This window comes from Elephas maximus, chromosome 2 (genome assembly GCF_024166365.1).
Source record: "Elephas maximus indicus isolate mEleMax1 chromosome 2, mEleMax1 primary haplotype, whole genome shotgun sequence".
Lineage (NCBI taxonomy): Eukaryota > Metazoa > Chordata > Mammalia > Proboscidea > Elephantidae > Elephas > Elephas maximus.
The window spans coordinates 199,417,022-199,444,506 of NC_064820.1; the positions used below are offsets into that span (position 1 = coordinate 199,417,022).

At 43.1% G+C, this 27,485-nt stretch overlaps 1 protein-coding gene across 1 annotated transcript; it reads left to right on the plus strand.

The window, feature by feature from the left end:
• Positions 1 to 24,352: 24,352 nt before the first annotated feature.
• Positions 24,353 to 27,244, plus strand: PROP1 (PROP paired-like homeobox 1). The gene is made up of 3 exons (XM_049874487.1): positions 24,353 to 24,461; positions 25,683 to 25,915; positions 26,906 to 27,244. Exons 1-3 carry the CDS (start codon positions 24,353 to 24,355, stop codon positions 27,242 to 27,244), a joined length of 681 nt encoding a protein of 226 aa, XP_049730444.1.
• The last annotated feature ends 241 nt before the right edge of the window (positions 27,245 to 27,485 follow it).

The window sequence follows — 27,485 nt, forward strand, 5'->3', positions numbered from 1 at the left end:
ACTGGTATTTAGAGCTACCTTCTTTTGCCACCCATTCCATATTCCCTTTGCCCTCAGAAAGCACCTCAGCTGACCATGTTTCTTTGCCTGGTGTGGTGACCCAAAACTTCACTCCTGAAGGGTCTGGGTCATTAGTAGTCATGTCAGAATTGGATTGTTGTAGTTTCCCATTGCCTTTTTTTAATCACAGGGCATGGTAGTACTGAGAGACACCCTAAGGGATGTCCTGCATTGCAGACATACTCTTCTTTACCTCCATTATGCAATATCAATCTGATTTCCTCTGGGTAATCAGGATCAATCACAGCAGCCAGTATGGTAACTCCTGTCTTTGCCTGTTGATCCAGAGGCATAAGGAGACCAGAGTGGCCAGGTGGCATTCTTAGCTTTCAGTTCAATGGAATCAGTGATGTATCGCCAGATGGGAGCATTCCTTCCTTTGGAACTAAGACCTCTAGACCTGCAGAACATAAGGTCACAGGACAGGAAGCAAAAATCTTGTGACTGGGTCACTGGGGATAACAGTGAGTGATGCCACTCCCATTTCCCTCCCTTGGTTCCTGGACCAATGAATCCTGGCTATGGGAGAAAGAGCACCATATATTGGATGCTGGTTTAGAGCATATACAGCCACTTGGAAAACATTGCCCAACCCTGCAAGTTATTGCCACCTAGCTGGCACTGTAATTGTGTCTTTAGAAGGTCATTCTATAGTTCTGTCAAGCCAGCTGCTTCAGGATGATGAGGTACATGGTAAGACCAGTGAATTCCATGAGCATCCACCCACTGCCACACTTCATTTGCTGTGAAGTGAGTCCCTTGATCCCAGGCAGTGTTGTGTAGGATACCATAATAGTGGATAAGGCATTCTGTAAGTCCATGGGTGGTAGATTTGGCAGAAGCATTGCATGCAGGAAAGGCAAATCCATATCCAGAGCAAGTGTCTACTCCAGTAAGGACAAAATGCTGCCCTTTCCATGATAGAAGTGGTCCAGTGTAACCAATTTGCCACCAAGTTGCTGGCTAATTACCTCGAGGGATGGTACCATATTGGGGACTCAGTGCTGGTCTCTGCTGCTGGCAGATTGGGCACTGAGCAGTGGCTGTAGCCAAGTCAGGCTTGGTGAGTGTAAGTCCGTGTCACTGGGCCTATGCATAACCATAACCTCCATCTCTGCCACCATGGCCACCTTGTTCATGAGCCCATTGAGCAATGATGGGAGTAGCTGGGGAAAGAGAATGAGTGGTTTCCACAGAACGTGTCATCCTATCCACTTGATTGTTAAAATCATCCTCTGCTGAGGTCACCCTTGGTGAACATTCATGTGAGACATGAATATCTTCACTTCTTTCGCCCATTCGGAGAGGTCTATCCACATACCTCTTCCCTATAAATCCTTGCCTCCAATTTTCCAATCATGGTCCTTCCATGTTCCTGACCATCCAGCCAAACCACTGGCCACAGCCCACAAATCAGTATATAATCGAATATTGAGCCATTTCTCCTTCCAAACGAAGTGACAACCAGATGCACTGCTTGAAGTTCTGCCCATTGGGAGGACTTCCCTTCACCATTTTCCTTCAGAGAGGTCCCAGAAAGGGGTTGTAGGGTTGCCACTCTCCACTTTCAAGTGGTGCCTGTGTATTACACAGAACCATCTGTAAACCAGGCACAAGTTTTCTCCTCTTCAATCAAATGATCACAAGGGACTCCCCATGAGGAAGGCCATAGGTGCAGACTGGGAGATGGAAGCTAATGTGACCGAAGTGGAGACCATGGGCATTTGGGCCACTTCCTCATGCAACTTACTTGTACCTCTAGTTCCTGCTGGGGCCAGATCTTGTATATACCACTTCCATTTAAAGATGGAGAGCTGCTGTGCACATCCAACTTTATGTCTCTGTGGGTCAGAAAACAGCCAGTTCATGATGGGCAGCTGAGGCCTCATGGTGACTTGGTGTCCCATGATTAAGCATTCAGTCTCACTAAGGCCCAGTAATAAGCCAAAAGCTGTGTCTCAAAAGGAGTAGTTACCTGCAGAGGATGGCAGGACTTTGCTTCAAAACCCTAAGGATCTGGGCTGTGGTTCACCAATAGGGTCTTGCCAAAGACACCAAACAGCATCTCTATCTGCCACTGACACTTCAAGCACCATTGGACCAGCTGGATCATATGGCCCAAGTGGCAGAGCAGCTTGCATAGCAGACTGAACCTATTGCAGAGCCTAATCTTGGTCTAGGCCCCACTCAAAACTAACACCTTTCTGAGTCACTTGATAAATAAGCTGGAGTAGCACACCCAAATGAATAATATGTTGCCTCCAAAATACAAAGAGGCCCACTGTGTGTTATGCCACCTTTTTAGTTGTGGGCGCAGCCAGATGTAATAACTTACCCTTCACTTTACAAGGAATATCTCGACATGCCCCACACCAAAGGACCCCTAGAAATTTCACTGAGGTGGAAAGTGCCTGAATTTTTGTGGGAATAATTTCCTACCCTCTAGCACACAAATGTTTTACCAATAAGTCCAGAGCCATTGGCACTTCTCCCTTACTAGGTCGAATCAGCATAACATCATCAATGTAATGGACCAGTGAGATGTCTTATGTAAGGGAAAGGCAGGCAAGGTCCCTGCAGACTAAATTATGACATAGGGCTGGAGAGTTAATGTAGCCCTGAGGTAGGCAACTGAACATGTATCACTGGCCTTGCCAGTTGAAGGAAAACTGCTTCTGATGGTCCTTCGAAGCAGGCATGGAGAAAAAGGCGTTAGGAAGATCAATAGCTGCATACCAGGTACCAGGAGATGTATTAATTTGCTCAAGCAAAGAAACTACATCTGGAACAGCAGCTGCAATTGGAGTCACCATCTGGTTAAGTTTTTGATAATTTACTGTCATTCTCCAAGATCCGTCTGTTTTTTTCGCATGCCAAATAGGTGAGTTGAATGGGGATGTGGTGGGAATCACCACTCCTGCATCCTTCAAGTCCTTGATGGTGGACGTAATCTCTGCAATCCCTCCAGGGATGTGGTATTGCTTTTGGTTTACTGTTTTCCTAGGTGAGGGCAGTTCTAATGGGGATTCCACTTGGCTTTTCCTCCCATAATAGCCCTTACTTTATTTGTCAGAGACCCATTGTGGTGGTTCTGCCAGTTGCTGAGTTATACCTATTCCAATTATGCATTCTGAACTGGGGAAATCACTACAGGATAGGTTCAGGGACCCACTGGACCTACTATAAGATAGACATGAGCCAAGACTCTAATAATAACCTGACCTCCATATGCCCCTATTCTGACTGGGCCACAGTGATGTTTTGGGACTCCTGGAATTAGTTTCAGTTCAGAGCCCGGATCCAGTAATCCCCAAAAAGTCTGATTATTTCCTTTTCCCCAGTGAACAGTCACTCTCATAAAAGGACATAGATCCCTTTGGGGTAGGCTGGGAATAAATTAACAGTAAAAATTTTTGACAATGGGGAAGAAGTAAAAGTATCTTTATTTGCGAATGACATGATCTTATACACAGAAAATCCTAAGGAATCCTCAAGGAAACTACTGAAACTAATAGAAGAGTTTAGCGGAGTATCAGGATACAAGATAAACATACAAAAATTAGTTGGATTCCTCTACACCAACAAAAAGGACATCGAAGAGGAAATAACCAAATCAATACAATTTACAGTAGCCCCCAAGAAGATAAAATACTTAGGAATAAATCTTACTAGAGATATAAAGGACTTATGCAAAGAAAACTACAGAACACTTCTGCAAGAAACCGAAAGAGACCTGCATAAGTGGAAAAACATATCTCGCTCCTGGATAGGAAGACTTAACATTGTAAAAATGTCTATTCTACTAAAAGCAATCTATAGATTTAATGCAATTCTGATCCAAAGTCCAACAACATTTTTTAATGAGATGGAGAAATGAATCACCAGCTTCATAAAAAAAAATTTCTTTTTTCATATGGAAGGGAAAGAGGCCCCGGATAAGTAAAGCATTACTGAAAAAAGGAGAACAAAGTGGGAGGCTTCACTCTACCTGATTTTAGAACGTATTATACTGCCACAGTATACAAAACAGCCTGGTACTGGTACAACAACAGGCACATAGACCAATGGAACAGAATTGAGAATCCAGACATAAATCCATCCACATATGAGCAGTTGATATTTGACAAAGGCCCCAAAGCAGTTAAATGGGGAAAAGACAGTCTTTTTAACAAATGGTGCTGGCACAACTGGATATCGTTCTGCAAAAAAAATGAAACAGGACCCACACCTCACACCACGCACAAAAACTGACTCAAAATGGATCAAAGACCTAAATATAAAATCTAAAATGATAAAGATCATGGAAGAAAAAATAGGGACAACGTTAGGAGCCCTAATACATGGCATAAACAGTATACAAAATATTACAATGCAGAAGAAAAAGTAGATAACTGGGAGCTCCTAAAAATCAAACACTTATGCTCATCTAAAGACTTCACCAAAAGAGTAAAAAGATTACCTACAGACTGGGAAAAAGTTTTTAGCTATGACGTTTCTGATCAGCACCTGATCTCTAAAATCTACATGATACTGCAAAAACTCAACTACAAAAAGACAGATAACCCAATTAAAAAATGGTCAAAAGATATAAACAGACACTTCACTAAAGAAGACATTCAGGTAGCTAACAGATACATGAGGAGATGCTCATGGTCATTAGCGATTAGAGAAATTCAAATCAAAATTACAATGAGATTCCATCTCACTCCAACAAGGTTGGCATTAATCCAAAAAACACAATAAATGCTGGAGAGGTTATGGAGAGGCTGGAGCACTTACACACTGCTGGTGGGAATGTAAAATGGTACAACCACTTTGGAAATCAATTTGGTGCTCCCTTAAAAAGCTAGAAATAGAACTATCATACCATCCAGCAATCCCACTCCATGGAATATATCCTAGGGAAATAAGAGCATTTACACGAACAGATAAGTGCACACCCATGCTCATTGCAGCACTGTTTACAATAGCAAAAAGATAGAAGCAACCAAGGTGCCCATCAACGGATGAATGGATAAATAAATAAATTATGGTGTATTCACACAATAGAATACTACACATCAATAAAGAACAGTGATAAATCTGTGAAACATTTCATAACATGGAGGAAACTGGAAGGCATGCGGAATGAAATTAGTCAGTTGCAAAAGGACAAATATTGTATAAGACTACTGTTATAAGAACTCAAGAAATAGTTTAAACAGAGAAGAAAATATTCTTTGATGGTTACAAAAGGGGGGAGGGAGTGGTAGAGGGAGAGGGGTATTCACTAACTAGATAGTAGATAAGAACTACTTTAGGTGACAGGAAAGACAACACACAATACAGGCGAGGTCAGCACAACAGGACTAAACCAAAAGCAAAGAAGTTTCGTGAATAAACTGAATGGAAGGCCAGTGTAGCAAGAGCAGGTGTTTGGGCATGGTTTCAGGGGACATCTAAGCCAATTTGGCATAATAAAATCTATTAAGAAAACATTCTGCATCCCACTTTGGAGAGTGGCATCTGAGGTCTTAAACGCTAGCAAGTATGGCATCTAAGATGCATCAATTGGTCTCAACCCACCTGGACCAAAGCAGAATGAAGAACACCAAGGACGCAAGTTAATTATGAGTGCAAGATACAGAAAGGGCCACATAAACCAGAGACTACATCAGCCTGAAACCAGAAGAGCTAGATAGTGCCCGGCTACAACTGATGACTGCCCTGACAGGGAACAGAACAGAGAACCCCTAAGGGAGCAGGAGAGCAGTGGGATGCTGACCCCAAATTCTTTTAAAATGACCAGACTTAATGGTCTGACTGAGACTAGAAGGACCCCAGTGGTCATGGCCCCCAGACTTTTTGTTGGCCCTCTTCAGACAGGGATTGGACTGACAATGGGATAGAGAGAGATGCTGGTGAGGAGTGAGTTTCTTGGATCAGGTGGACACTTGAGACTATGTTGGCATCTCCTGTTTGGAGGGGAGATGAGAGGGTAGAGGAGGTTAGAAGCTGGCAGAAAGGACAGGAAAAGAGAGAGTGGGGGGAGGGAGCAGGCTGTCTCATTAGGTGGAGAGTAATTGGGATTATTAGCAAGGTGTATGTAAGTTTTTGTGTGAGAGGCTGACTTAATTTGTAGACTTTCACTTAAAGCACAATAAAAAAATTTTTTAAAAGAAGATAGTTACTTTTATATCACCCTAAAAATAATTTTTTTTTTTTTTTTTGGCAATGTATTGGAGTCCTTCTTCAAGCTTACCTGACCTCCCCTTCATTCAAGGTGTTGTGGGTCTTTAAACTTGCTCAAATCTGGGAATTGATTGTGGGGACTGTGACTCTCTATTCTGGTGATTCAAGTTAGACTACTGTTCACCTGACCTAGAGTTCATCCATTTGTACAGATCAAGTAAGTATTTAGTAGATTTCCTATCAATTTTGCTCCTAGGGACGCCATGACTAAGTAGCCAATGCCATAAGTCCATACAAGTCAGTCTATTCTGATTATTGCTTTGACTCAGCTGTCCATTACTGTAACTACGCCCACCTTGTCTTTGTTGATTGAGTGCAGCCACGTGGCCCCTACTACCACGGGGTCCAATTAACCTCATTGTAATTAGGTGTCTTAATTCAGTTACGGCAGTTCCCACTGTCAGATCTGATTTACGTAAAATAGCAATGACAGCAGTCTTCAAGGATGCTGGAGTTCCCTTCACAAATTTGTTCCTGTCCCTTGTGGCAAATGGTGTGTCCTCTGGCACTCCAGGTGTGGGTCTGTGGGACTAAATTGATAAATCCACTCCAGCGTGTCAATTCCCCTAAGCCTCTGGATACCTTCTTCTACAGAATACCAAGGCAGGTCTGGTACTTCGACTTGATTTAGTGTAGGCCACTTCGTAATCCATGCTTCAGCAACCCAACCAAATAAACTATTAGATCCTTTCCTAACTTCTTGCACTGAAACATTGAATAAAGAATCTGTGCTTAGTGGACCCATATCAATAAACTCAGACTGATCCATCTTTACGTTCCTTGCACCATTATCCCACACGCTTAATAGCCATTCTCACACATATTCCCCAGGTTTCTATTTGTACATATTAGAAAATTCAAACAGTTCTTTTGAAGTGTAGTGTACCTCCTCCTGGGTCACACTTTGTACTTCACCTTTTGGGGCTCGCTGGGACTTAAGTCTAGTTATAGGTCTAGAAGCCAAAATCAGTAGTGTGGAATTGTTTTGAGAACATTCAGCATTGTCTTGTAAAAGCACCTGCCTCAGGCAATGCCCCAGACGATGACTCAGGCAAGGGCTCTTTGAGGCAGCTGGGCTAGGGCTAATCCCATTAGATGGAAGTGGAGGGGCCAATGGTTTTTCTGGGCAAGGCGGTTTATCAGACAAACATGAAGTAATCTCTTCAGATGGGACTGGTTCTGCTGGCAGGAGTGATTCAATGGAATTTAGGGGCTCAGTGTCCTGACTTCCTGATTATCTGTCCATGTGTCGCCATCCCAAGTTTTAGGGTCCAATTTCTTCCCAACCAATGACCTTACTTTAACTTCAGACACCTCTCAAGGTTGGCATTTGAGCTGGCATTGTAATTCGGCTACTGTTACAATAAGGCTCTGGGTTTGGTTTTTGGCAATTTCAGCTCCGTTACTACAAGAAATAGGGCTTTCTTTCAAAGCACAAGTGGAAGCCTTGAGGTCATTTATGCATCACTTGAGCTTTAACTCTGAAGCCCTGAGGGCAATTTCTTTCTTTCACCAGTTTGTCTAGTGAATGTAAGACCAACCAACCAGCTTCCTTATACTTCTCATTCTGACAATACTGTAGAAAGATATCACACGTGTGTTCATCCAGGGCCTTGCCTTTCACCAATACCTGATCTACTAGTGGTGATATTTTGCATATTTGTATTGCCATGTCATGCCGTGGATTAGCAGTACCCTCTTTACTGCTGGAAGCAGAGGTCATCAAGATCATTATGACTAACCAGACTTGAGAACCAATTTAGAAAACTCATCTGTACAATTTTGTTTCTCTAGGACTACTCTCAGTACCAAATGTCTTAGGCTGGGTTCTCTAGAGAAGCAAAACTAGTAAAGCATATAAATATATATAGAGAGAGATTTGTATCACGGAAATGGCTCATGTGATTGTAGAGGCTGGAATGTCCCAAGTCTGTGGATCAGGAGAGAGGTTTCTCTTGATTCACACAGCCGCAGGCTGATGAGCCAAAGATCAACAGGTTGGAGAGCAGGGCTCTTGCTCACAGGTTGTGAAGATTGATGAATCCTAAGATTGGCAGATAAGCTGATAGCTCAAGTCCCAAGAACCAGAGGTCAGGCAAGCAGAAGACAGACGCAGGACCCAGAGTGAGAAAAAAACCAGAACGTCATCTTATATTCGGATGCAGGCCACACCCCCAAGGAAACTACCTTTCAGCTGATTGGCTACTCATAGTAGATTCAATCATGGGAGTGATTACATATAAACACTGAGAGTCATGACCCAGCCAAGTTGACACACAATCTTAACCATTGCAAGGTCTTAGTTCCAAAGGGAGGAATGCTTCCACCAGGAGACACAGCACTGATTCCATTGAACTGGAAGTTAAGAATGCCATCTGGGCACTTTGGCCTCCTCACACCTCTGGATCAATGGGCAAAGAAGGGAGTTACTATATTGTCTGATGTGATCAATCCTGAGTACCAAGGGGAAAAAGGATGGATATTATATCATATTTAAGGAAGAGTATGTCTGGAATACAGACAGTCCCTTAGGGAGTCTTGTAGTACTACTATGCCCGATGATTAAAGTCAGTGGAAAACTACAGCAACGAAATTCCAACATGACAGCTAATGACGCAGACCCTTCAGGAATGAAGGTTTGGTTCATCCCACCAGACAACTACGAACAGCTGAAGTGCTTGCTGAGAGCAAAGGGAATATTGGATGGGCAGTGGAAGAAGGTGGTTCTAAATACCAGTTATGACCATGTGACCAGTTGCAAACACAAGGACTGTAATTGTTATTTTGAGTATTCCTTCTTTGTATGTGTGCATCAAATATTTTTGTTTTCATCACTTATAAAACATAAGATGTAAGCACAGTTGTAAACAGGGCTAGTGCATTTTTGGTTGTCTGTTAGTTGGAAACCCTGGTGGCCTAGTGTTTAAGTGCTACAGCTGCTAACCAAGAGGTTGGCAGTTTGAATCTACCAGGCGCTCCTTGGAAACTCTATTGGGCAGTTCTACTCTGTCCTATAGGGTCGCTATGAGTCAGAATTGACTCGTCGGCAGTGGGTTTGGTTTTTTTGCGTGTTAGCTGTATCATGTTAGATGCAAGTATGACATTATAATTGACTTTATTTAGATATTATAGATGGTTTAAGGAGATGTGTACAGATGTCAAGTTGACAAGGAGTGGACTGTGATGGTTAAGGTTGTGTGTCAACTTGGCTGGGCCATGATTCTCAGTGGTTTAGCAGTTATGATGTAGTTTGGCAGTTATATAATGATGTAATTGACTCCACGATGAGAGCTGCTGTGAATAGTCAATCATTTGAAAGAGAATTTCCTTAAGGGTGTGGTTTGCCTCCAGTATATAAATGAATGTTCCAACAAGGCCTTTGCTCGCTCTGGATCCTGCATCCAGCTCATCATTATCTGACCTCCAGTTCTTGAGACTTGAGCCAGCAGCCCACCATATTGCCTACTGATCTTAGGAGTCATTGGCCTCTGCAGTGTGTGAGCCAGCAGCCTGCTGTCTTAACTGCCAGTCTTAAGCTTGTCAGCCTCCACAGCTTGTGAGCCAGCAACCTGCCATCTGACCTGCTGATCTTGGGTTTGTCAGTTCCTACAGCTATGTGAGTCAGGAGAGGCTTCCAGCCTGATGCCTGACCCACGGACTTGGGACTTGTTAGCCCCTACAACAGCATGAGCCATTTCCTTGAGGTAAATCTCTCTCTGTCTCTGTCTCTCTCTATATATACATGTTTCACTGGTTTTGCTTCTATAGAGAATTCAGCCTAAGACAGTGATAGAAATAAACTTCTCTCTTGTTTAAGTCACTTATTTTTATATCATATATAGCAGAACCTAATCCTACAGATATACACCTATCAGTTGTAAATGTCTATAGCCCCATCCCACCACTTTCAGCTATCTTAAGAGAAAAGAACAGGCAATACACAGTTTATAAACTAGAGTTTTGAGGAAAGGCCAACAGGTCTTAGATAACTTGGAATGGAAATCAAGAAGAATCCTAATACTACACTGAGATGACTAGATGATCTAGATTCAAGAGCCACTTATAAAATGTTAGTTAAAGAGAATGGCAGCTATAGAAAGATAGTACAATTCTTCCTCCTCAACCAGACACCCAAAACAACAAGGAAGAAATAATGTACAAGTCTTGCAGAAAAAAAAAAAATCTTTTCTACAGCAAGCACATTATGCTTTTGAAAGTTGCAAAAATAATGTAAAATCAGTAAGAAAATAAATCTAAGACAATAGAATATTGTGAAAATGGAGAATACAGAGATACAGAAACAAATGGAAAACCAAAACAATGCAGTTATAGAACTATTAATATATTCAAAACAGTAAGGAATTACAAGACTAAAACAGAATCAGTGACTTAGAAAAAAATCTCAAGATAATTATAATGATGGTAATGGAAAAAGACAATAAATAAATGAAGAGAAGATCCAAAACCCAAACCAAACCCAGTGCCATCGAGTCGATTCCGACTCATAGCGACCCTATAGGACAGAGTAGAACTGCCCCATAGAGTTTCCAAGGAGTGCCTGGAGGATTTGAACTGCTGACCCTTTGGTTAGCAGCCGTAGCACTTAGCCACCAGGGTTTCCAAAGAGAAGATAAGAAGTAAAAATACAAAAGAGATCCACATGAGTGTAATCATTGTTCCTAAATTAGAAAGCATAAGAAATGGAATGGAAAATATATCCAAAGTAATAATAAAAAATTATCTTGGATAAAAGGAATACTTCAAATTTCTCTGATTCTTTAAAAAACATATATTTTTTATGGTCTACATTCTACTTTGGTGAGTAGCGTCTGGGGTCTTAGAAGCCTGTGGCCACCTAGGATACTCTACTGATCTTATTCCTTCAGGAGCAAGGAAGAATGAAGAAAACTAAAGATACAAGGGGAAGATTAGTCCAAAGGACTAATGGACCACATCTACCACGGCCTCCACCAGACTGAGTCCAGTACAACTAGATGGTACCTGGCTACCACCTCTGACTGCTCTGACAGGGATGACATAAAGGGTCCTGGACAGAGCGAGAAAAAAATGTAGAACAAAATTCTAACTCAAAAAGAAAGACCAGACTTGCTGGTCTTACAGAGACCGGGGAAACCCTGAGAGTATGGCTGCTGGACATCCTTTCAGCTCAGTAACGAGGTCACTTCTGAGGTTCACTCTTCAGCCAAAGATTGAACAGGCCAATGGAACAAAACAAAACTAAAGGGGCACACCAGCCCTGGGACAGGGACTGGAAGGCAGGAGGGAATAGGAAAGCTGGTAATAGGGAACCCAGGATGGAGAAGGGAGAGTGTTGCCATGTCATGGGGTTGTTAACCAATGTCATACAGCAATATGTATACCTACTGTTTGATGAGAAGCTAGTTTGTTCTGTAAACGTTCATCTAAAGTTCAGTTAAAAAAGTATATATATATATATATTTTCTGCCAGACCGGTGTCATTTATTTCTTCTTTGTTGTTCTGTGAGTCTGGTAAGGAAGAGGGGTTATGTTACCTTTGCCTACTTGCTATTCTTTTCCTTTCCAATAACTCTCATTTTAAAAAGGGTTTTTGAATATAGATAGTGTAATCATCCCAGTATAGCATAAGGAATCAGCAGATGAAAAATCAGAGGGAAATTATGCAAATATTGGATCCCAAGATACAGGTTGTATAATTATTGGACTTCAAGGAAAAAGAAAAAGAAATATCTGGCAAGCAGGAAGGCAGAAAAAGCCAGGAATTTACAATGCAAAAAACCAATATGGCTACAAATTTTTCCACAATGATGTTTCAAAACAGAAGTGACATTTCTGAAGGAGTGTCACCCAAAGATTTTATATTCATTTGAGATTTTCAAGTACAAAGGCAGCAGATAAACATTTTCCTTTAGTCCTTGTCATTGCTGATGGGCTCTGGAACATCCTGCTAGTCAGAGCTGACCAAAGACATAGCCTTAGACTTACCCTTATCTTATTTGACATGAAAATAGCATTCTTAGAATAACTTATCCCCTTAGTACTTTGATTCAATGCAATACCAGTCAAAATTTCAGCATGTTTTTGTATGGAGTTTAACAAACTGGTTTTAAAATTTATGTGGAAATGCAAAGGGCAAAGATTAGTGAAGATACTCTTAAAAAGGGAAAATGAGGTGACTTGCTCTACCAGACTTCAAAACGTACAAAGCTACAGTAATGTGGTATTGGTGCAAACTTAAACAAATAGAATAATGAAACAGAGAATTCAGAAATGATTCTGTGCAGAGATCTATAATTCACTGCAGAACAGTGAGGAAAGGAGAGTGCTTTCAATAAATGGCACTGAGACAATTGGATATCCATATGAAAAAAAATAAATAACCTTCACCCCTACCTCACCTCAGTCCCAAGATAAAAAGGATATTTGTCTATATTCTTTTCTATAAGCTTTAATAAAGCATAAACCACCTTGGCTCAGTCCCACATGGCCCCAAATCCACCTTGTGCTCTAGAATAAATATTATTCTAAATCAGGGGTATTTTTATTTTTAGAGATTCCAAATTCAAAGGCCTCAGCGTTAAGTTAGGCTGGCTTCTGGCCCCACTCTTGGAACAGGTTCTACTTATCCTGTGTCAGGAGACCTGGGCGCTAGAGTAGACATAAGTTGTTTTTGAGTGCGTAAAACACAGGAGGCTATGAGGAATATTCTAGTATTATAATCATTTTACAAACAAGAAAGGTGAGGCTTAGATTAAGTAACCTGTTCAGAGTCACACAGCAAGTAAGCGGTGGTTCAAGGACTTGAATTCAACCAGTCTGACTCACAGGGTGTCCTAGGATTGTTGCTGTTGTTGTTGTTAGGCGTCATCGAGTTGGTTCCACCCCATAGCGATGTTAGGTACCGCAGAACAAAACACTGCCCAGTCCTGTCCCATGGTCACAATCATTGTTATGCTTGAGCCCATTGTTACAGCCACTGTGTCAGTCCGTCTCATTAAGGGTCTTCCTCTTTTTCGCTGACCCTCTACCAAGTATAATGTCCTTCTCCAGGAACTGATCCCTCCGGATAACATGTCCAAACTATATAAGATGTAGTTTTGCCAGCCTTGCTTCTAAGGAGCATTCTGGTTGTACTCCTTCAAGACAGACATATTCATTCTTTTGGCAGTCCATGGTATATTCAGTATTCTTCTTCCAGCACCACAACTGAAAGGTGTCAATTCTTCCTAAGTCTTTCTTATTCATTGTCCAGCTTTCGCATGCATATGATGTGACTGAAAATTCCATGGCTTGGGTCAGGCGCACCTTAGTCTTCAAAGTGACGTCTTTCCTTTTCAACACTTTAAAGAGGCCGTTTGCAGCATATTTGCCCAATGCAATGTGCCTTTTCATTTCTTGACTGCTACTTCCATGGGTGTTGATTGTGGATCCCAGTGAAATGAAATCCTTTACAACTTCAATCTTTTCCCTGTTTATCATGATGTGGCTTATTGGTCCAGTTGTGTGGATTTTTGTTTTCTTTATGTTGAGGAGTAATCCATACTGAAGGCTATAGTCTTTGGTATTCATTAGTAAGTGCTTCAAGTCCTCTTCACTTTCAGTAAGCAAGGTTGTGTCATGTGCATAACGCAGGTTGTTAATGAGTCTTCTTCCAATCCCGATGCCCCGTTCTTCTTCGTATAGTCCAGCTTCTCGGATTATTCACTCAGCATACAGATTGAATAGGTATGGTGAGTGGATACAACCCTGACGCACACTTTTCCTGCCTTTAAACCATGCAGTGTCTTCTTGTTCTGTCCAAACAACTGCCTCTTGATCTATGTACAGGTTCCTCATAAGCATAATTAAGTATTCTGGAATTCCCATTCTTCACAATGTTATCCATAATTTGTTATGATCCACACAGTTGAATGCCTTTGCATAGTCAATAAAACACAAACAGCTTTTTCATATTCTCTGCTTTCAGCAGGGATCCGTCTGACATCAGCTATGATATCCCTGGTTCCACGTCCTATTCTGAGTCTGGCCTGAATTTCTGGCAGTTCTCTGTCGATATACTGCTGCAGCTGCTTTTGAGTGACCTTCAACAAAATTCTACTTGTGTGTGATGTTAATGATATTGTTTGATAATTTCTGCATTTGGTTGGATCACCTTTCTTGGGAATAGGCATAAATAGGGATTTCTTCCAGTCGGTTGGCCAGGTAGCTGTCTTCCAAATTTCTTGGCATAGACAAGTTAGCACTTCCAGCATTGCAACTGATATTCTGTCACTTTCTGGAGCCTTGTTTTTCGCCAGTGCCTTCAGTGCAGCTTGGACTTCTTCCTTCAGTACCATCAGTTCCTGATCATATGCTGCCTCCTGAAATGGTTGGACGTTGACCAATTCTTTTTGGTACAGTGACTCAGTGTATTCCTTCCATCTTCTTTTGATGCTTCCTTTATCATTCAATATTGTCCCCATAGAATCCTTCACTATTACAACTTGAGGCTTGATTTTTTTCTTCAATTCTTTCAGCTTGAAAAATGCTGAGTGTGTTCTTCCCTTCTTTTCTATCTCCAGCTTTTTGCGCGTCATTATAATACCTTACTTTGTTTTCTCAAGCTGTGCTTTGAAATCTTCTGTTCTTTTACTTCATCATTTCTTCGTTTTGCTTTAGATGCTTGACGTTCAAGAGCAATTTCCAGTCTCTTCTGACATCCATTTTGATCTTTTCTTTCTTTCCTGTCTTTTTAATGACCTCTTGCTTTCTTCTTGTATGGTGTCCTTGACGTCATTCCATAACTCATCTGGTCTTTGGTAATTAGTGTTCAAAATGTGTAAAATCTATTCTTGAGATGGCCTCTAAATTCAGGTGGGATATATTCAAGGCCATACTTTGGCTCTTGTGGACTTGTTCTAATTTTCTTCAGTTTCAGCTTGAACTTGCATATGAGAAATTGATGGTCTGTTCCACTGTAAGCCCCTGGCCTTGTTCTGACTGATGATATTAAGCTTTTCCATCATCCCTTTCCACAGATACAGTTGATTTGATTCATGTGTATTCCATCTGGTGAGCTCCATGTGTATAGTTGCCATTTATGTTGGTGAAAAAGGTTTTGCAATGAAGTCATTGGTCTTACAAAATTCTATCATGCTATCTCTGGCATCGTTTTTATCACCGAGGCCCTAATTTCCAACTACCAATCCTTCTTCATTGTTTCCAACTTTCAAATTCCAATCACCAGTAATTATCAATGCATCCTGACTGCATGCCCGATCAATTTCAGGCTGCAGAAGCTGGCAAAAATCTTCAGTTTCTTCATCTTTGGCCTTAGTGGTTGGTGTGTAAATTTGAATAATAGTCATATTAACTGGTCTTCCTTGTAGGGGTATGGGTATTATCCTATCACTGACAGCATTGTACTTCAGGATAGATCTTGAAATGTTCTTTTTGATGATGAATGCAACGCCATTCTTCTTCAAGTTGCCTTCCTGGCATAGTAGACTATATAATTGTCTGATTCAAAATGACTAATACCAGTCCATTTCAGCTCATTAATGCCTAGGATATCAATGTTTATGCATTCCATTTCATTTTTGATGATTTCCAATTTTCCTAGATTCATACTTCGTACATTCCAGGTTCCAATTATTAACAGATGTTTGCAGCTGTTCTTCTCATTTTGAGTTATGCCACATCAGCAGATGAAGGTCCTGAAAGCTTTACTCCATCCATGTCATTAAGGTCGACTCTACTTTGAGAAGGCAGCTCTTCCCCAGTCATATTTTGAGTCCCTTCCAACCTGGGGGGCTCATCTTCCGGCACTATATCAGACAATGTTTTGCTGTTAATTCATAAGGTTTTCACTGGAGGATTCTTTTCAGAAGTAGACTGCTGGGGTTCTTCCTAGTCTGGAAGCTTAGCCAAAACCTGTCTGCCATGGGTGACCCTGCTGGTATTTGAATACCAGTGGCATAGATTCCAGCATCACAGCAACATGCAAGCCCCTACAGTACAACAAACTCATAGACATGTGGGGCTTCTAGGATTAGAGTGTTCTTAAACCCAGTTGCCCTTGAGTCTAGCCTGACTCATGGGGATCCCATGTATGTCAAAGTAGACCTGTGCTGTATAGGGTTTTCAATGACTGATTTTTTGGAAGTAGATCACCAGGACCTGAAACTCTAGTGAATCAGTCCTCTATAAGAACACATTGATTTCCTTGGATAGCATGAACACCAGTTTACTCTGGCTATATAAACACCCTGACCTCTTGGTTATATCCTGTCAGGACATCTTAATATCCCAAGACACTCTGATTCCCAGAGCACTCTAGCCATCTAAATTTACCTAGATTCTCCAGTACCTCTGATGTCTTAAGAAAATCTAACCTTACAAAGACACCCTGCCTACCTAGACCACTATGACCTTGCAGAAAATTCTGATCACCCAAGATATACTGAGCCTCCAAGAAATTCTGTCCCCTGAGAACACTCTAGGAGTCCCTGGGTGGTGCTAACAGTTGACACGCTCACTGTTAACCAGAAGGTTGGAGGTCTGAGTCCACTCAGAGGTGTCTCAGAAGAAAGGCCTGATGATCTACTTCCAAAAAATCAGCCACTGAAAACCCTATGGAGCACAGTTCTACGCTGGCATACATGGGGTTGTCATGAGTCAGACTCAACTCGACAGCAACTGGTAAATAAGGTACTGGGGTCAAGGATCCTTGGAGAGTCCACATGTCCTAGAGAGTGATAGCAGACTTTGTGCTCTAGGGTTAAGGGATCTGCCAGAGTCAGAATGACTCTGAAGGTTAGGGTCTCCCAGGGACCATAGTAATAATAATGATAATAAGGTGACATTGGTTGTTTGCTTTCTATGTTCAAGGTACAGTCTTAAATGCTTTTCTTTTATTAATTTGTAATATTATCAACTTTGTGAATATGGTATAAACAAACAAAAAACATTGCCCTCGAGTCAATTCCCACTCATAGTGACCCTATAGGATAGGGTAGAACTGCCCCATACAGTTTCCAAGGAGTGGCTGATGGATCCAAACTGCCTATCTTTTGCTTAGCAGCTGAGCTCTTAACCATTACGCCACCAGAGCTCCATTATTTGAAGGTTCTATATTTGCAGATTTGCCTATTCGCTAAAATTTATATGTAGCCCCAAAATCAGCACTCACAGCACTTCCACGATCATTCGCTGATATGTGCAGAGCAATTTTGAGTTGTCCAACTTGCATGTTCCCAGATGAGATCTTGTTTCAGCTCTCGTACTATAAAAAAGTGTACTTTCCATGGCCTATTTAGCACCACATTTTTCACATTTTTTTCCCTCTTTTTGGCAATTTCACTGTTTAAAATGGCCCCCAAACATAGCACTGGAGTACTGTCTAGTGTTCCTAAGTGCACAAAAGATGTGCTGTGTCTTTACAGAGAAAATATGTGTGTTCAATTAGCTTCATTCAGGTATAAGTTGTAGGGCTGTTGGCCGTGAGTTCAATGTTAACAAAGCAACAATATTAAATAAGGTGTCTTTAAACAGAAACACACATGAAACAAGGTTATATATTGATCGACTAAGGCTAGTAGGAACCTAACCCTGCTATTTCCCCTAGGAACAGTGATTCAATATTTGTTAATTCAGTGTTTGTGGTAAATCTGGTGAACATATTCTCTGTGAATAACAAGAATTCACCCAGGAGATGCTAAGTAATGAGCCCAAGAAGGCATCCTGGGTCCAGAAACTATTTTCCTACCGACTACACCTCTTTAGGGTAAGCATATTCTTGGTGTCAGTCTTCCTTCAAATTCGGGGTTGGGGATAAGCGTCAGTGTGCCCTCTAAGATCAAAAGCCTCTAAAAGTTCCAGCCTCCTGAAGGATTATGGTATTCTGGAACGTCAAGTCAAACTTGTAGTGTTTGGGGAAGAGAGGTGATACGTCAGAGTTTCCTTCTAATATCAGAGCGTCCCGGGGGAGATCAAGCTGTCCTGGGTGGATGGTTAGAGTTCCCTTGCAGGGTTAGGGTATCTTGAGTATACTGGAACTCAGAGTTTTCTTGTGGGTTCAAGTTTACTGCATGTTACCCTGTCTTAGTGGGTCAGGGCTGTCATTGAGTTCAGTGTCCTAGAGGGTCAGGCCATTTTTAGAGGGGGGTAGGTAGAGTGTCCGTGGAGGTCCGAGTATCCTGTGTGGTTGGAGTGTGACAGAGTTGGTGGCCTATGCAACAGCCATGTTCCCCTTTTACTTTACTAACAAAACCTATATTTATTCACCCTCCTCCAAATGGTGACATTCTACAAGGGAGACTAGGCCTCTCCTCAGCCCCAAAGGGTGGATCTTGATTGATCTAAGCCAGCCATAATGGTATCTTTTTTTTTTTCTTAAGTGATTGAGGTGTGGGCACATGACGTCATCTAGCCAATGAAATGTGAGAGAAGTCTGTGGAGAAACTTCTGGGAATTAAACAACTTGGAAGTACTCCATCTCTGGACTTCTTGTGATATGGGATAGTAAACGTGCTTATTATTTAAGTGACTTTACCTTAAGTTTTCTGAAAACATTGATGAAAGTAATTTTTAGGAGCAGGTAGGATCGTTCTGCAGAGCAGTGCATCTTTCTGGCATCACAGTTTCTTCAAGGGTTGGGATGTGCATTCAGAGTGAGAGTGTCTAGCATAGTCGAGCTTCCTAGGTGGTAAATAACCTGGAGTTCAGGTTTTTGTTGATTTTATTTGTTTCCAGTGTCAGGGAGCTCTATAGTTTTAGTTTACCAGGGGCTGGTGGTGGTCAGGGTGTTTTCAGACAGTACCTTCTGGTGGTCAGTTTGTCCTGGCTATCGTGTATGATCAGTATAACTGGAGGTAGGGGCAAGGCGCCAGCATTCACTGGAGGCTCAGAGGACCGTGGAGTGTTAGATGGTCCCAGGCGTTGGAATGCCTAGAGTGGTCAGGATGTCCTTTATGATTTCAGTGTACATGTGGGTTCTTGGTGGCCTGGAGGGTGAGGATCCATTTAGGGGTTATAGTGCTCTAAGAGGTGTCCTGGGTGGTCTGAGAATGTGCAGGTGCAGGAAGGTCTGTGTTGTCAGCCTGTATGATAAGGGTGTCCTAGTTTGGTGAGAATATCTAGGAGGTCATCTTGTTCTGGGATGTCTTTTTGTCTTGGGTGATCATGGAGTCTTAAATTGTCAGGATGTTCTTATAGGCCAGAATATCCTTCTGGGTCAGACTACCCTGAGGGTTCAGATTATCAGAAAGAGCCAGTGATCCTCATAGGGCCAGAGCATCCTGAGAGTTCAGATTGTCCTGGGGACTCTGATGTCCTGGTGTTTAGAGTCTTCAAGGGATCAGGAAGTCCCTTTATCTTATGGGGTCACAGTGCCCTTGCAGATCCATAGTGTCCTGGGTATTCAGGATATTCAAGATGTTGAAAAGTTCTCAAGGGCTAGATTTTTGGTGTTGTTCTGTTTTGTTTTTGTTTGTTTAGAACCAGTGTCCTGCAAGGCCAACATGTCCTTGTGGCTTCAGCCTGGCTTACTGGATCTGAATCCTGGAAGGTAAGAGTGTGCTAGAGGACAGGTATTTTTTTTTTTTTTTTGGCTATAATCTTTTTTTTTTTTTATTAACTTTTATTGAGCTTCAAGTGAATGTTTACAAATCAAGTCAAACTGTCACATATAAGTTTATATACACCTTACTCCTTACTCCGTACTCCCACTTGCTCTCCCCCTAATGAGTCAGCCCTTCCAGTCTCTCCTTTCGTGACATTTTTGCCAGCTTCCAACTCTCTCTACCCTCCCATCCCCCTCCAGACAGGAGATGCCAACACAGTCTCAAGTGTCCACCTGATATAATTAGCTCACTCTTCATCAGCATCTCTCTCCTACCCACTGTCCAGTCCCTTCCATGTCTGATGAGTTGTTTTCGGGGATGGTTCCTGTCCTGTGCCGACAGAAGGTCTGGGGAGCATGGCCGCCGGGATTCCTCTAGTCTCAGTCAGACCATTAAGTCTGGTCTTTTTATGAGAATTTGGGATCTGCATCCCACTGTTCTCCTGCTCCCTCAGGGATTCTCTATTGTGCTCCCTGTCAGGGCAGTCATCGGTTGTGGCCGGGCACCAACTAGTTCTTCTGGTCTCAGGATGATGTAGGTCCCTGGTTCATGTGGCCCTTTCTGTCTCTTGGGCTCATAGTTATCGTGTGACCTTGGTATTCTTCATTCTCCTTTGATCCAGGTGGGTTGAGACCAATTCATGCATCTTAGATGGCCGCTTGTTAGCATTTAAGACCCCAGATGCCACATTTCAAAGTGGGATGCAGAATGTTTTCATAATAGAATTATTTTGCCAATTGACTTAGAAGTCCCCTTAAACCATAGTCCCCAAACCCCCGCCCTTGCTCCGCTGACCTTTGAAGCATTCAGTTTATCCCAGAAACTTCTTTGCTTTTGGTCCAGTCCAGTTGAGCTGACCTTCCATGTATTGAGTATTGTCCTTCCCTTCACCTAAAGCAGTTCTTATCTACTAGCTAATCAGTAAAAAACCCTCTCCCACCCTCCCTCCCTCCCCGCCTCATAACCACAAAAGTATGTGTTCTTCTCAGTTTATACTATTTCTGAAGATCTTATAATAGTGGTCTTATACAATATTTGTCCTTTTGTCTCTGACTAATTTCGCTCAGCATAATGCCTTCCAGGTTCCTCCATGTTATGAAATGTTTCAGAGATTCGTCAGTGTTCTTTATCGATGCGTAGTATTCCATTGTGTGAATATACCACAATTTATTTATCCATTCATCTGTTGATGGACATCTTGGTTGCTTCCAGCTTTTTGGTATTATAAACAGAGCTTCAATAAACATGGGTATGCATGTATCTGTTTGTGTGAAGGCTCTTATTTCTCTAGGGTATATTCCGAGGAGTGGGATTTCTGGGTTGTATGGTTGTTCTATTTCTAACTTTTTGAGAAAACGCCAGATAGGTTTCCAAAGTGGTTGTACCATTTTACATTCCCGCCAGCAGTGTATAAGAGTTCCAATCTCTCCGCAGCCTCTCCAACATTTATTATTTTGTGTTTTTTGGATTAATGCCAGCCTTGTTGAAATGAGATGGAATCTCATCGTTGTTTTAATTTGCATTTCTCTAATGGCTAATGATCGAGAGCATTTTCTCATGTATCTGTTAGCTGCCTGAATATCTTCTTTAGTGAAGTGCGTGTTCATATCCTTTGCCCGCTTCTTGATTGGGTTGTTTAGGACAGGTATTTTTTAAAACTTCTTTTATTTTGAAATGATCGTAGACTCATAATCAAGTCATAAAGATACTACACTCGGCTTTCCCCAATGGTGATACCCTACATAACTGTAGTATAAAATAAAACCCAGAAAATTGGCATTGGTACAATACTGCTAATTAGGCTGTAGGTCTAATTCTGATTTTACCAGTTTTTACGTGCACTCATTTGTGTGTGTACGTCTAGTTCTATGCAATTTGATCCCAATGTAGAGATTCACGTAACCATGTAATCACCACTACTATCAGGATACAGGGACACAAAACTGTTACAACCCATAGAAGAGCTCTCTCACGTTACTTCTTTATAACAAAGTATTTTGGAGGTTGCAGTGTAGTTTGGGGAGGCTGTCAGTGTGCGCTGAGAGCGTGGAATGCCCTTCTAAGGTCATTGTGTCCTCAGATGTCAGCATGTCCTGGAGGATAAGGGTGTCTTCTAAGACTAAGGTTAAACCAGAACCAAACCAGTTGTCATTGAGTCAATTTCAGCTTATGATAACCCCATGTGTGTCAGAGTAGAAGTGTGCTCCAAAAGGTTTTCAATGGCTGATTTTTTTTGGAAGTAGATTGCCAGGACTTTCTTTTGAGGTACCTCTGTGTAGACTCAAACCACCAACCTTTCAATTAGCAGCCAAGAGCATTAACTGTGCCACTTTACCAAAAGGTCAGTAGTTCAAATCCACTAGCTGCTCTTTGAAACCTTATGGGGCAGATCTACTCTGTTCTATAGGGTTGCTATGAGTCGAAATCAACTCAACGGCACCTAACAACAGCTGACAATGTTAGGCAGTCCTTGAGGGCCCAGTATTCCCCTGGCTTGTCAGGAAGTTCTTAAATAGTCAGGGAGATCTGTGTGGCCATATGGTTCGGGGGATATGTTGCCCTAAGGTTTCATAGAGTCCTGGAAGTTCAGAGTATCCTATAGTATGAGAATATTTGGGGAGTCAAAATGCCCTGTGTTTTCACATGGCCCTTCAGGGGCTAAAATTTCTTTGGGTACAGGTTGTCCTAGAGGATTAAGGTATCACTGTAGGGTTAAAGCCTTTGAGGCAAAGTCAGGGAGACTTGGAGGATCATTGTTCTTGGGTTCAAGATGTTCTGAAGGGTTATGTATAATGAGAGTTTCTTGGAGATTCATAGTGTCTGAGTGCCATAGCAGCTCAGTGTGATCTTGGGATCAGTGTTAGGGAATTTCAGGATGTCTTGACAAGTCCATGTAGGGTCAAGGAGTCCTGGATGTTAGGGTAACTATAGGTAGAGAAGGTGTCCTGGTTAAGACCAGACTGGAACAGGATCTTTTAGAGGCAGTACTGTTACTCTGGGAATATTAGGTTGCCTTGGAGGAATAGAATGCTCTAAAAGTCAATATGACCTTGAAAGGTCAAGTTCCACTTGTTGGGTCAGAGTAACCCTGAGAGGTCTGGATATCTGGGTGTTTAGTCAGACTGTCTGGAAGGAGATTGGTATGTATAGGAGAGTCAGATTATCTGGAAGGTCAGTGAATCCGGGATGTCGCGGTGTTCTTATATGATCACAGATTAAGTAGGATGTTCTGTGTGTGTTCAAAGTATCCTAGGGTGAGTCAGGACATCCATACCTAATTAGAGTATTCTGAGAGAGAGTAGGGTCTGGGGGACCACTGGTCTCCTCCAGCAGTGCTTCTCAGATTTAATGTATATTCAGGTCACCTGGGGACCTCACTACAATGCAGATTCTGATTCAGTAGGCCCAAGATTCTGCATTTCTAACAAGCCGCCATGTGCTGCTGACACTGCTGATCCTTGGACCATATTGTGAGCATTAAGATACTAGAAGACCATGACATTTTCTCTCTTAAATTGTCAGGGTTTTGGGTGAATGAGGAGGTGACTTCTGAGGGAGGAAATCAGAAAGCACTCAAGTACTATGATGTCCCACATGCTCATCCAATGAATTGGGTTCAGGTTGGACTGAGGGGGTCGCTAGTGTATCCTAAGATATCAGGGTATCCAGGAGGGGTCAGAATGTACTCGCAACTTTCAGGTTTTTAATTTCCTGAAAACAGGCCCTTGGGTATCGCCCACATGCTGAGATCCCAGGTAGTCTGTGCTCCTGGCCTCCCATTTGCACCTCCTGCCCCAGTGGGGCTCTGAGGTGGGGTCTTAGGAGGAATGCGTTTTCTCCTCCTTCCCCTACCTGCTCCCAGGAGGGGATTTAACAGGACAAAAGAATTCATCTTCTGGGAATACGAGCTCTTGGCCCCAGTCCCTGGACCCTCCAACAGAACACCTTCCCTCATCCGGCTTGTGATCCTCCCCTGAGGATGTGGCTCTGGTGACCAGGTAATGATTGGATGGGCCCGCAGGAGGCGAGGAGGAGGTCACTCCTCCAAGACTCAGGGGGAAAGTGGTAGGTGTACGACTGCAAGCTAGACAAGGGAGGCAGCTGAGAAAAAAGAGAGAGATCAGCCAGTGTTCTCATGGGGAGAAGGGACAGGGTGAGAAAAGCAGATACAAAAACAGAGAAACAGGGTGGAGGCAAGACAGAGAATTAGATATATTTGAATGAAGGAATGGGGAATTAGAAACAAAGAGGAGAGACAGTGAAAAAAAAAAACAAAACTACGTATCTTTCTCTATATCTTTATTTATATCTACACACAGACTCAGAGAGAGATAGAAACAGGGAGAAGGAGCGAGATAACAGGCATAGAGGGAAGAGAATAATCAAGACAGTGAAAGACTGACCTAGAATCAGATTCAGGGACACAGGAGACTGGAAGTCTTTGGTCTTCATTGTTAGCCATGGAAGCAGAAAGGAGGAATCAGCAGAGTAACCAAAAAAAGGGGAGAGATCACAGCAGCCTCTTGCCTGAGAGATACCCGGACACTGGAACTCTGACCTCCACTGTGGGTGAGTGAATCTCGGGTGTGGCTTGGGTAGCAGATGCTGGGTTCAGTACCCAGCTTCCTGTGGGGCAGTGATTTACCATGAGGAAGGTTAAGAGGAGAAATGTTAAAACTGTGACAAATCTTAGAAGCATCTGGCAATGCAACTCTTCACTTGACATACTGGGGAAGTGAGGCCCTGGCATTGAGTGGTCTGCTGAATAGCATACATCAGGTAGGGGCAGAGGCAGAGCTGAAATCTCCAGTCTCCTCACTCCCAACTTCTACCCAAGACACTGGTTTCTCTGACGGAAGGAGCTGGAGTTGCCAGGCCTTTGGCTCCAGGAAGATTAGGGGGCCCGTGGATCAACAAGGGTGTCATCAAGGTGGGCATCAATCTATGGGGAGCCAGCCCCCTGTCCCCATGGGGATGGGTGCCTCAGCCCTAGACATCTCCTTTTCTGAGTGTGTGCCTTCCAGGTGTTTCCTTTCCCTCCCTGTTCTCTCTTCCCCTGCTCTCAGACTAATTAGTGTGGAGGCTTAGTGAGCCTGTGCGGAGGAGAGGCAAGCCTTTCCCACGAGCTCAGGTTCCTGCAGACTGGTAGAGGGGCCAGGGCAGGGATATGGGGAGAAGATGAAGTATATTTTAGGGCAAGGGTGTGTCTGAGTGGAAGAAGGGGTGAATGCTTCACCTACCCAGGTGAGTGGTGTGTGAGGATTGGAGCAGAATACTGAGCATTGACTGTGAACTGTGAGAGCAGAGAACAAGTAACAGTGGTCTTATACAGAGACCTGGAAAGCTGATTAGGATGTGAGAGCAAATAGGAGATCCACATGGCTCAGGTGGGTAGTGTGTGCGTTGAGAGAGGTGAAAGACAGATGGAGGTGCCTGGATTACATGGAAATGTGTCTGTGGGAGTGTAATAGAGAGTGTGCATAAAATGGGGTAGTGAGGGAGAGAGAGCATGAGCGCCAGGGTGTGGGGTGGGTCTGAGGGGTGTAGCCTACATGGAGAGGAGAGCCTGGGCTATGGGACTCAGAGGTGAAGCAGGGGCTGAGGCTGAGCTGGGTCCAGGAAAGGTGGTCATGGAAGGTAAAATGTGACTGGCCGGGGCAGAGTGTATGGAAATGGAGCAGCATGGTGGGGTGGGTGCTGAGCAGAATCTAGGGGACCACCATATGTGGTACAGGAGCTGGATGAGTGGTCCCATTCCCACACTGCCTCTCCTCTTCCTTCCCTCCTCAGACAGGAGCACTCAGCCCCACAAGAGGCTCTCTGGTATGGGGATGGGGAGACCAAGGCTTTCCCAGCAAGGAGCACAGAGGGTTTGCGCACACTCCAGGCGCCGACATCGCACCACCTTCAGCCCAGTACAGTTGGAGCAGCTGGAGTCAGCCTTTGGGAGGAACCAGTACCCAGACATCTGGGCCCGAGAAGGTCTCGCCCAGGACATAGGCCTCAGTGAAGCCAGGATCCAGGTGATGCCCCAGGATCCCCACCCACCTCCGGGGAAGAAATGTAGGTTCAGTGCTCAGGGACTGCCTGGGCATAAACACTCCTGGACATTATAGCCCTAACCTAAACATCCACCAGAATGTAAGCCCCATCTAACTGACACTGTAACCTCATCTGAAGCATGAGTGTCACTGAGTTTAACCTTAAAAAAAAAAAAAACACAAAACCATTGCCGTCAAGGCAGTTCCCACTCATAGCAACCCTATATGTCAGAGTAGAATTGCCTCATAGGGTTTCCTATAGAGTTTCCTATAGGACAGAGTAGAATTGTCCCATAGGTTTTCCTAGGAGCAGCTGGTGGATTCGAACTGCTGACCTTTTGGTTAGCAACTCTTTAACCACTCTTCAACGACTACACCACCAGGGCCCCAAGTTTAACCTTAAGTCTGATCTAATCTCATTTGAATTTTTTAACACCTAATAGTGATCTGAATTGTAACAGGATTCAATCCTAACTGTTCACATAGGTTTATAACTTTGTCCCTAACCATAGCCTTGAAACTGAATCAGCCCAATGGTTCTAACCATAAAGTTAATTAACCTTAAATATAAACCCTATCATAAATTTGACCTTGTCTACAACCATTAAACTCTAGCCTTAATCTCTATGCCTAAAAAAAAAAATGCCTAACCCTAGGGAAAATGTTCTCTGGGGAGGGAAAATGCCACCATATTGGGTTTATCCCTTTCTTGTTGGAAGCTGACATTTCTTACTCATCCAAAGTTGTAGAAATTGGGTACATTTACACACAGGCTGTGAGTGAGGTTGAGGGTCTCCCTGTGTTAGTAGGCTTGGCTCAGCTGTACCACCTGGACAAGTTTTACTTCCTCTAGCCAAGTGGAAAGGCTCACTCCCTGTACTGGACACCCTTTCATTGGGGAAGGAGATTACATGTGATAGTGCCACCTATTTGAGAGAGAAGCTTTGACATGGCTGTTCTCTCTCTCCTCAGGTCTGGTTCCAGAACCGCAGAGCTAAGCAGCGGAAGCAAGAGCGGTCACTTCTCCAGCCACTGGCCCATCTGTCTCCTGCCACCTTCTCTGGTTTCTTGCCTGAGTCCTCTGCTTGCCCCTACACCTACCCAATATCACCTCCACCGGTAGCCTGCTTCCCTCACCCCTATAACCAGGCCCTTCCTGCCCAGCCCACCACAGGTGCTTCCTTTGCTGTACCACACCAGCCCAAGGACTGGTACCCCACCTTGCACCCAACTCCCTCTGGTCATCTGTACTGCCCCCCACCCCAACCCATGCTTCCCCTAAGCCTTGAGCCATCAAAGTCCTGGAACTAAGATCAAAGAAGCACTGATAAGGTGACTCCCAGCCTGTGGAACACAGAGAAAACCAGGTGGCTTCCTTTCCTTCTAGGGGTAGAGTATAAATATGAGGGGGCAGCTCAGAGATTAGGAATTAAAAATTGGGAGATCATGATGAAGGCTTACCAAGGTGATTAACTGAGAGAATTTGGGGAGATAGATTGCCGGAGGATATGGGTAAAAAGCCTCAATGGAGGGGACTGGTGGAAGGGTGTTA

What these genes read in the sequence shown, in the direction of transcription:
- PROP1 (XM_049874487.1), top strand. Translation starts at nt 24,353, where the DNA reads ATGGAAGCAGAAAGGAGGAATCAGCAGAGTAACCAAAAAAAGGGGAGA. An exon ending in AACTCTGACCTCCACTGTGG is followed by an intron (nt 24,462 to 25,682) that starts GTGAGTGAATCT and finishes TTCCCTCCTCAG; the next exon opens with ACAGGAGCACTCAGCCCCAC. An exon ending in TCAGTGAAGCCAGGATCCAG is followed by an intron (nt 25,916 to 26,905) that starts GTGATGCCCCAG and finishes CTCTCTCCTCAG; the next exon opens with GTCTGGTTCCAGAACCGCAG.